The sequence below is a fragment of the Martes martes genome, assembly GCF_963455335.1.
Source record: "Martes martes genome assembly, chromosome: 4".
In the NCBI taxonomy this organism is placed as follows: domain Eukaryota; kingdom Metazoa; phylum Chordata; class Mammalia; order Carnivora; family Mustelidae; genus Martes; species Martes martes.
Window position 1 is genome coordinate 78,313,022 of NC_137891.1, and position 10,848 is coordinate 78,323,869.

Below are 10,848 nucleotides of genomic sequence, written 5' to 3' on the forward strand. Positions count from 1 at the left end.
ACTGATTAGAATTGAGCTTTTTAAAAATTTTGTCTTATAGGGAAACATCTGCTTTCTTTCATATGCCTTTCTTCCCCAATTCAAACAGTATAAATCACATTTTAATTCTACAGTCATTGGTCATATAGTCCGTTAGTCTGTAGCCATTCTAATCAATTATTAATTTATCACCGAGATAATCTTAAGGCTATTTGCTGTTTTTTGTAAGTAGAGCAAACTGTTGTTCACAAAGAGTTGCCTATCCCAGACATCATTCAATATGCTGTTTGATGGGGGCACCTGGGTAGCTCAGTGGGTTAAAGCCTCTGCCTTCAGCTCAGGTCATGATCCCAGGATCCTGGGTTCGAGCCCCGCATCAGTTCTCTGCTCAGCAGGGAGCCTGCTTCCCTTCCTCTCTCTCTGCCTGCCGCTCTGCCTACTTGTGATCTCTGTCAAATAAATAAATAAAACCTTTAAAAAAAATGCTGTTTTATGCAGTATTTCCAGTAGAATATAAGCTGTGTCTGGCAAGGATTATAATCCATTTTCTGTGTTCTTAGCACCTAGACTAGTAACTGGTACACAGTCGATACTTGGGAAGTGTTTATGAATGAAAGATTTTTGCCCTTTAGATCCAAAGAGTACACCCACCCAAAGAGGTAACTCAGTGTAAAGCATACTTTCATATCAGTTTACAACTGTTTCCACAGTGTTTTCTTAAATCTAAGCCCTCGTTTATTTTATAATAAATATATGAAAAACTTAAAAATCAAAATAAAATTGAATATGGTCTGGAAAATGGACAATCAGACTTGTCTTCACTGGCAGCATATAAACCATTTGGATGATTCTGATAATTTACTACACTTTTAGGCCTTTCTGTTTACTATTTGTTGTTGTTCGTTTTATTTTGTTTCCAAATGCTAATGAGACCCTGCATCGTTCCAGATAATGTTCAGAGGGCAGTGGAAGAAATTCTGAGCATCAGAATTAGACTTATTAAACAAACAAATTCATTTATCTGTCCTTGATTTGTACGACTGTGTAATGGACCCACTCTGCTTGGGAAATATAGGCATCATTGCCATCCTTTCAGGCCCCAGGACCATGGGACACATGTCCCATATATCATGTGATGGCATAAATAATGGATTAAAGCCTTTTTGAAGAGCAAGCAGTCCCAGCTGAGCTAAGGCAGCACTACATCAGCTAGCATGTCCCATTCCATTGTGCTCATCAGGAGAGGAAATGGAGGACAGTCACACCTCTCATTATTTAGCCCTTGCTGGGAATAGTGGGTTCTCAGAAGTTGCCTTGGAGGTAAGCGAGGGACTTTACCAACTCTCAGGACTTTTTTCTCCCACCCCCATTTAGAGGAGTATTATATTTGTTTTTCCTAGTTAGATATTGGACCTTTGAATAAGATTTTGCTCAAGAGTTTTTTAGTTTGTTCTTTTACCAAAATGAAAGATTTGAAACTGATGTGTTATAATTGTTAAACGCTTCTCCAAAACTTGTCAGTCTCTATTCTGTGATATTTTTTATATTAACTGTGTAATTATAAATAAAATACGATTCTATATTTAAAGTTTTTAATGCAGCCAAATTTGATTAAGAAAATACCATATGTAAAAATGTAGGTGAATTTGTCCATTGAAAGTCATTGTTGAAGGAAAGCAATTACATTAGTGAACATCATATTTGGACTCAAGAGCTGGGACACAGATGTGAATATGTGTGATATCAAAAGAAATTTTTGCAACAAGAACCTAATAAATATATGTGGTGCTTTAATTACATAAGCTTTCTTCATTTTTTTTTTAGATGTCTCAGAGCATGTCTTCGGTATCCTCAAGGCATTCTGAAAAGATAGCTATTAGAGAGTAAGTATTATATTTTCTGTTTTCCATGTGAAATAAATTTATTGATTTTTTTAAATTTATTGATTTATTGAATTGTTAATGAAAATATTTTTCAGTGGCTGTTATCCTTCAGATTCAAGTGCATTGAGCTGAGTGTTTTGTACCCATTGGTAGTAAAAATTTTTTATTAAAAAGCATAGTTTTTCTAAATTATTCTTGGAAACATTAGCATTATATTCGAAGTCATTACAGCTTCAGTTATCATTTATACATAAATATTCCTTTTGACTCTACTTTTCAGCTAATGCCACCTCTTTTACATCCTGTTTCCTTTTACATTTTAGGTTGGAGAGTCACATAGATTTTTTAAGTTGTACTGTTTCCTCATTTTTATTTTTCAGACTTCATTTTATTGATATACTACTACAAATTCATAATATGCTATTTATCAGTTGAATAATTTCATAGACAGCTTTCCAGGACCCCATTACCCATCATAATATGTTGGTTTTTGGCATGGGCATTTTAAAAGGAGGATCTCTGTAATAACTTTTTCAAAAGCATTGTCAGCAGCACATGAACACGTGAACAGCACATATCCTATACCTATCAGGACAGATACAAAAATCAGTAAACTAAATATTTTTACAAGACCCTTTATTTTTGTCTATAATAGGTCTGTCAACTAAATTTTTGGTTGTCAGACATCTGTGGTTTCTGGCCTTCACCTTCTAATTAGAATTATGTCTTTTCTCAGTGATGTTAGAAAGGTAGCTGGTATCTGCTTTTATGTATCAGCATGTCAAATCAAATCCAGTTTTGAGATGAGCTTTGAAAGAAAAAAAAAAAAATTAACTGCCTAAAGAGAGGCCCTGTCTACCTTTTTGAAGGTGTTCTGGTATTTAGCCAAAACCATTCCTGCCACATCTTGTTAGTTAGGCATCAAGTATTTGTAGGATGAGCAATTAAGGAAAAAACTATTATCCTTTAAAAGCTTTCCCAGTGATTTTGATGATTTTTCACGTATAGGACCTACTAAATTAAATTATCTTGACAACTATGAAATCTGAGATTAACTTTCTTTTTTTTTTTCCTAAGTTTTTACTTTTAATTCCAGTGTAGTTAACACACTGTGTTATATTAGTTTAAGGTGTACGATATAGTGATTCCACAATTCTGTATGTTACTCACTGCTCATCATGATAAATGTACTCCTAATCTCCATCACCTATTTCGTCCATCGCCGCTACCCACCTCCCCTCTGGTAACTATCACTACTCTTATTCAACATAGTATTGGAAGTCCTAGCTACAGCAGTCAGACAAGAAGAAGAAATGAAAGGCATCCAAATCAGCAAGGAAGAAGTAAAACTTACACTAATTTGCAGATGACATGGTACTATATAGAAAACCCCAAAGGTTCCATCAAAAAAACTACTTGAACTGATAAATTCAGTAAGGTCAAAAGATTAACTTTAAATGCCTGTTCATATTTTGAACAACATTCTAAAAATGATTCTGAAGACACAGAACCAATTAAAGCATATGGGCAGTTGTACCTTTTTCTTTCTTTCCTTGCTCCTTCTTTCGGGCCTTCACTCTCTAAAGCATTAATTTTCACTGTCCTGTTTAAACCTAATTAAGTACATGAACTGAGCACAGTAGATTTTTCTTTCAAATTGAAGAACTCTACACCTGGAGACAAGAAATAGTATGTAGTCTTTCTTTTCCATTGTGACTGTAAATAAGTTCACTTGGAATTTGTTTCATGTTCTAAGATGGAAGATGAAGATGAATGTCTTCTTCCTGTGATTGGTGACTATCATAGTGTTTTTTTCTCCCCTTCATCCAAGCATTACTTTTGTTTTTTTAAACAATAGTATTGGAAATTTAAAAATTTGGTCTTTGAGTGTCATGGGCATCACCCTTTAAACATGTGCTATGTATGACCAGCACTCCCACTGGGAGCAGGGTAGAGTTAAAAAAAAAAAAAAAAAAGATCATGTGTTAATGTGAGTTTTAATAATGCATTGATATTTGAATATAGAGTTGAACATTGCAGAATATATACTTAAAAGTTTTCAGAAGAGTGTGGTAGTAACTGTTGAGGACAATAAATTATATTCCTTTATTCAGTTTTCAGGTTGGAGATTTGGTACTCATCATCCTAGATGAGCGCCATGACAATTATGTGTTATTTACTGTTAGTCCAACCTTGTATTTTCTGCATTCGGAGTCTCTGCCTGCCCTGGATCTCAAACCAGGTGAGGGTGGTAAGTGTCACATCCATAACTAAAATATTAAACCTGGAGTGTAGAGAATATATCAAAGATTTTTCTACCCTCTTGTTTGAGTATAACAGAATTAAATCACTAAGAAGGAACTCCGCTTAATATTTTTTTTTGTTTTTTATAAAGTCAGTATTAAACAGATTATTTTCCTGGACTCTGGACAGTTCAAAATTAGAGTGTATTTAGTGCCCTTGGGTCAAGTATCTCATACCCTAGAATTATATTGTCAGAATTCCCATATAAATGCAGCCTATTTAAGCTTAGTTCACACTCATTTATTTAAAAAGGCAAAAAAGACCGCTTTTAGAAGAAATAGTCTCTCCAACTGTAAAATGTCTTTTCTTATTTATTATCATCTTATGCTCCTACCTCGTTTTTCATTAAACTTGTCAATACTTAATTTTTTAAGGCTTTTTAAAAAATAGTTTTGTTAAAATTTACTAAATTACAATGTCTATTATAATTACTTTGATCTTAGAAGAATAGAAACCTTGGGATACTTAGCTTAAATAGAATTATTAAAATATAAGAATATATGTCCATTTACATTGACGTTTCTTTTCGGAGTGACTTAACCAACATGGGCAAATACCAACTCTTGAACTAGGCCAATGTCACATAATCAGTCCATCATGGCTGTTGGTGAATGTCCATAGACTTGTATAGTTTTCGTAAAACTTTGAAAAATGAGAAGATAACCTTACAGCTTACTGGTTTTGTGTCTTGAAAATAGTGAACTTGGTATTGTTTCGATATTCTGTGGGTTTCTTTTGTCTCATTTCTTTAAGCTTTTTATTTGAAAATGATTTTTAAATTTACCAAAGAGTTGCATGATAAGTACAGAGCAAAAAAAAAAAAGACCCATACACCTTTACTCAGATTCAGCTATTGTTAACATTTTGCCCCATTGCCTTATTCTACATGTGTATGTCTAAATGTATAAACACATAAATATACACAAATGGGTGCTTGTTTTGTTTTGTTGCCTGGAACCATATAAGCCTAAGTTATATCATGGATCTTTGTCTTTAAATATTTCAATATGCATTTCCCAAGCATAGGAGAGTTAGTGCTTAAATCTAGGAAACATGTGGGGGCATCTTGGTGACGCAGTTGATTGAATGTGCAACTCTTGGTTTCAGCTCAGGCTGTGATCTTGGGCCCATGTTGGACTCCAAGCTCAGGGGGAATCTGCTTGAAGATTCTCTCCCTCTCTCCCTCCATATGCATGCATTCTTTCTGCCCCTCTTTCACAAATAAGTAAATCTTTAAAAAAATTAAATGAAAGGTGCGGGGGTGGCTCAGGCATTAAGCGTCTGCCTTTGGCTCAGGTCATGATCCCAGGGTCCTGGGATCGAGCCCCTCATTGTGCTCCCTGCTCAGCGGGAAGCCTGTGTCTCCCTCTCCCACTCCCCCTGCTTGTGTTCCTCTTTTGCTGTGTCTCTCTCTGTCAAATAAATAAATAAGATCTTTTTAAAAATAAATAAATAATGAAATGAAAATAAATCGAAGAAACACTATATACTCTTAGAGATTTACAGTGCACATTACCATTTTAAAGGGTCTCAGAGGTCTTGGAGAAAAGAATTTAACAATCTTACTTTACCAAGGAACTCTAGCCTTCTCTCCCCTCCACCCCCCCTTTTTTTTTTTTTTTAAGAAATACAGAACAGAGGATGCCAATTGGGGATGATGCTACCCTACCCCTCTGTCATTGCCCTGGGGATTATTAAGAGTGTTTTTTTGCCCATGACAGTGGGACTTATTACTCCTCAAACAAAACATAAGTGTTTAGTTTTAGGTCATTCTTTCCAGAAATCATGGATTGTCTGTGATGTGCTATATTACTCTTGAGAATATTTTCCATGTCCTGTGGCTTAGGGACTTTTATCTTTCTATCATGTGATACACCTATGTATTTTTATTTCTAATAGTTTACTCATGGTATCTTTTTAAAATTTTTTAAAAAGATTTTATTTATTTATTTTTGAGTGAGAGAAAAAGCAAGCATGACTGTGAGGAGGGGCAGAAGGAGAAGCAGACTCCCTGCTGAGCAGGGAGCCCAGTGCAGGACTCAGTCCCTGGACCCTAAGATCATGACATGAGCTAAAGGCAGACACTCAACCAACTGAGCCACCTAGGCACCCCTTGTGATATCTTTCATTTATATGTTGCCAAATAGTGTTTACAGAATAAAAATCAGTTTTGTCTTTTCTTAGGAATCTCAAAGGCTGTAGCCTAACCAGATAATTTACTGGCCAAATACCTTTGAAATCGACTCTTTTAGAAACTTATCTTCTGATGAATTTAAAAATAAAATGGAGTACTTTCCTTTTCTTAGCTTGTCACACTTTGGCTCTATGAGGACTGTTGTTTTCAGCCTGTCTCCTCCCACATTTTCCATCTCCCCTTCACATAAGCACTGCATTTCCAGACTTGGTTCTTAACCCTTTAACTGCCATTTTTTCTGCACTGATGATGTTAACACTGCCATGCCAAGGCATGCCAGGCAAATGCAACTCCTGCCCTTGAGCACTGGTGTTCAAAGCACCTCCCCCCCAACACCAAAGAAAAGGGCGGTGGTTTGCTTTGAACCTAGAAAAGAAATTTTTGTCTGAGTAACTGTCTGCTTTCAGAAATGGACATGGTCATCTTCCTTAGCACTTTCAGTAGATGGCACTGTTGAGCTAATTTAGAATTCCTAGATTTATTCGTTCATGATTTGTGCTTAGATTATTTGTATTTCTTGAACTCTCTTAGTTCTGTGATAGAGATTTATCTTCCATATTTAGTGAAAAAAGCCAAAATTATGGCTGAAAAGTAAAAGGAATTCATTTTTGATTTACAAATCATTTTGTATTTTAGTGATTTGTTTTAATTAAAAGTCTTATACCTTCTTTTACTTTAGAGAACTTCATTTGTTTTGATTCTGGCAGTTATGTTTTCATGGGTGATTATATCTTCACTTTTAAAAACAAATTAACAATTTCATTCAACAGCTTCAGGTGCATCTAGAAGACCCTGGGTACTTGGAAAAGTAATGGAAAAGGAATACTGTCAAGCCAAAAAGGTAAAAACTATGCCAAAAGATATAAACCTAGAAACTATCAAGAAGATTCAGATTCACATACTACTTCACATAGAAATTGTTAGTAGGGCACTGGTTTGTCCTTTAGCTCATTTCATTAATACCTTGAATTTAATGAGTTGAGTGTGAACCACCTATTTTATAAGTATCTGTTATTTATCTTTAGAGAGTGGATATAGGTAGATTACCAACAGTTCGTCAACCTGTACATGAAAATAACTGCAAGTTTCTGTTCTAGAATCATTATGTTTTATTGTGCAAAAAAAAAAAAAAAAAAAAAAGAAAGAACACAGCATAACTAGTGATTAAAAGTGAATCTATTTGTAGCAGAGTTGTTTTTTTCGGATTTTCATATGCTACCCCTATTGAAGAAAGAATGCGAAAAAATTGATGACTAAAAATGTACGTGACTATAATGTCAGCAGTGTCAATGCTATAGAATCAATGGAATCTAATGAGCATTTTTCCTGATTCACTGTAATTTGGGGCCCCTCTGCTCCAAAACACTAATGAAACTTGAAACAGTGCTTTGAGGGTTCTTTGATACTTAAAATCATGACATATGTCACCCTTTGTACTATATTCTTGAGCAGTGATTACCAGCTCTTTCTTCCATCAGTATTAGTGGTTCAGTATACTCTCATGTGTAAGGGCTGGATCTTGTATAATTTTATAAAGACTTTATCTCACCCATGCTTTTCAGCCCCCAGTACTCTAGCATTGAGTAGTGTGATAGGACAGCACCTCTGTAATTTGGTTTTACCCATTTAAGTGATTCTTTTTCTTCTCTTCTTAGGCACAAAACAGATTTAAAGTTCCTTTGGGGACAAAGTTCTACAGAGTGAAAGCTGTTTCATGGAATAAGAAAGTATAATCTATGGAAGAAATTAAACATTCTGTGACGTTTTTCTGATTTGTCCTACAGTGCTTATTCATCACTCCAAAAACAGCAGGCCATCTTTTTATACAAAAGTCACCGTGACAATATACTTCATTGGTGTATATCACTTACTTTTTAACTGGCTACGTTTTAGGAACAATAAATTCATCAAAACCCTTGGCTGAATTACAATGGTTTTGTTTTTGTTTTTCTACCCAAATAACTAGAAATGCGGACCAAACTAGTTCATTTTCTCAAAGGGCATACCCTGCATTGTGGCTTATGGTTAGCCATATTAATTGCCTGTTACATATACATTAGCTTGAACTTAGATATTAAATGTTAGTTATTATTACCAGCATTTGTCCTTTTGTGAAATCAATATCAGAAAACTTGCACTCTTAAACACATTCTTTATAAAATGTATAAATTCTTCAAAACTATTTAAAGAGGAGTGTTATTGCATGCAGATAATCATAACTTTGAGTTTGCCTCTGTAGATTACTAAAGCAAATTGTTTCATTTATTTTTTTAAATGCCCTTTGATGTTTCAAAACAAAAAGAAACTCTTAATTTGAGTGACTGATGTTAAGATCAGCCATAATCAGCAATCTTCAAAAGCACTTTCAACAGTGGTCATCTGGGTTCTAAAGGGAAGAGTCTGTGCTATCGACAGTTTCAAAGGCAGCACTGGAGACTTCCCAACCTCTTTATTATTTGGTTTAGAATAGTCATATTGATGAAATCGTAATTCATGGTTTGATTTCAGAAAAAGCATATTCATTGTACATTAACCATTTAGAGGTCATTTAAATAACAAAGTATTGTATTGTAAAAGACATGTAGAATTTTAAAACAATAAAGATTTGAACCTGTAAATGTGTGTGCCTTTTAAAGAAGGATACATTTTTAATATATTTGAGTGATTGCTGGGAAGTGTGAAAAAACTTGTTCTGTATCAAATCAAAAGAGAAACGTGTTTATTACAAAAATGTTCTTGAACTATATGCTATGTAACAGGGTAAAACAGTGTTATGTAGAATAGAATTGTGTAAACTAGGTATATAGACAAATTGCTATGGAGCAAAGGTATTTAAATGAGTTAGTTGAGTTGGATGAGGCTTGTTTCAGGTTTGTTGCTAGAGAACAATAATTAAATGATTCTTTTTCAGAAAATATTTAATTTCTTCTTAAAAATAAGTTAAATATTTTTTTAAATATGTATATCTAATAGTACAGAAAATGGAATAAACACCATAGTGTATAGAAAACTGAATTTGACAACATATTAATGAATAAATGAGCAAATGATTTCACATGTTTCTATTCAATCCTTCCATGAAATCTCAATGCAAAAAATACCAAAGCAATAAACTACTTTATATACAGAATGATTTTGTTAAGCAGATTTGGTTGAGCCTAAATGAATCTGCCAGATGGACTATTGACTTATTTGGTGCCCGTCACACACACAAATATGTGGTCATTGTGCTGTGGAATCTAAGTGGCCTGACACATGAAAGCCATCGTTTCATTAATGCTCCTCTTTAATGTTGGATTTTATTGCTCTTAGTTATTCTTCTTTTATATCCATCCTATCAGTGTTCATATATCCCTTTATAAAACACATGTAAGGAAAATGCAATTTTCTTAGTTAAAAAGAAAAATGAAACCTGGAAGTCAGAACTCACTGAGTTCTTACCTTCATATGGTTATGGTCAGTGTGTATTGTGCTTTGGGGCATCAGAACTCCTGAGTTCCATTTCTAGATCTAACCTTAACTTTGGGCAACTTAAACTGAACCTCAGTTTTCTCATGTATAAAATGGTATACTATTAGGACCTACCTCCTAAGGTTATTTTGAAGGTTAAGTGATGAAAATTAATACAAGGTACTTAGAACAATTTCAAAAATGTTAAATACTGGATAAATATTAGCTATTGTAAAGATTTTTTTCAGAGTCAAAAGCTGTTAAATTCACTACTCAGACTCTAAAAGAAATATATCTTTATTCCAGGGATGAATGTTTAAATCATATTTTTCTGCAAGTAAAATTCAAGCACATGTGAAATATGTGGGTAATTTCTTTTTGCAAAGGTACCTCTGCATATGCTAAGAACAGAATGAACAAAAATTATCTTAACCCTGACTTTCATTTTTTTTTTAAATTTTCATGGTATAAGACATGTACATGCTTTCAAAAAAATTAATGCACCCCTAAGTCCCTGTCCTATTTTCCAGTTGTACCAACTAGAGGTAAAATTTTACTTTATAGACTTTTTTAGTTTATATGCCAAATCATATGACTATACTGCAATTTACTTGATAATTTGTTGTCAGTTTACTTTCTTATATGAAATTTTAGTTATTTCATTAGAACTCTCTCTGCTCTCTTTCCAATAATTTACTGTTACTTTTCAACTAGCATTTACATTGTCATGACTCTAAATACTGTTTGCTGATCCAAGTCCTGAGCTATGATTACATTTCCTTCCTTGTACAGCCCATAGTCTATTTGAAGCTTCTCTGTTGTTTTTTCTTTTTGTGCTATTATTGTATAATTGCCAGAGCCTTGATTTTTTTAAATGTGTCTTCATATTTTATTTCATCAAGTCACATTTCCCAGAGACCTGCATTTTGGAACCATCTCTCCCATGTCTCATTATACACTGCTAAAATGAATCAGTTGTCGTTTTGAACAATTTCTTGGAAACTTTAGCAAGAAGCACACATTTGTTACTTTTGCCAT

General features: G+C 34.0%; 1 protein-coding gene across 4 annotated transcripts in view; it reads left to right on the forward strand.

Annotated features, from left to right (window-relative positions):
- RB1CC1 (RB1 inducible coiled-coil 1) overlaps nt 1-8,285 on the forward strand; it is a 93,480-nt gene extending 85,195 nt beyond the window's left edge. For 2 of the 4 annotated variants that reach the window (XM_080800067.1, XM_080800069.1), the window contains exons 21-24: nt 1,804-1,862; nt 3,977-4,113; nt 7,131-7,201; nt 8,016-8,285. In XM_080800067.1, coding sequence (XP_080656193.1) covers nt 1,804-1,862; nt 3,977-4,113; nt 7,131-7,201; nt 8,016-8,093 — 345 coding nt within the window. In that variant the 3' untranslated portion in view covers nt 8,094-8,285. The remainder of the gene's footprint in view (nt 1-1,803; nt 1,863-3,976; nt 4,114-7,130; nt 7,202-8,015) is intronic. The other 2 variants (XM_080800068.1, XM_080800070.1) reach the window with 1 other exon arrangement.
- The last annotated feature ends 2,563 nt before the right edge of the window (nt 8,286-10,848 follow it).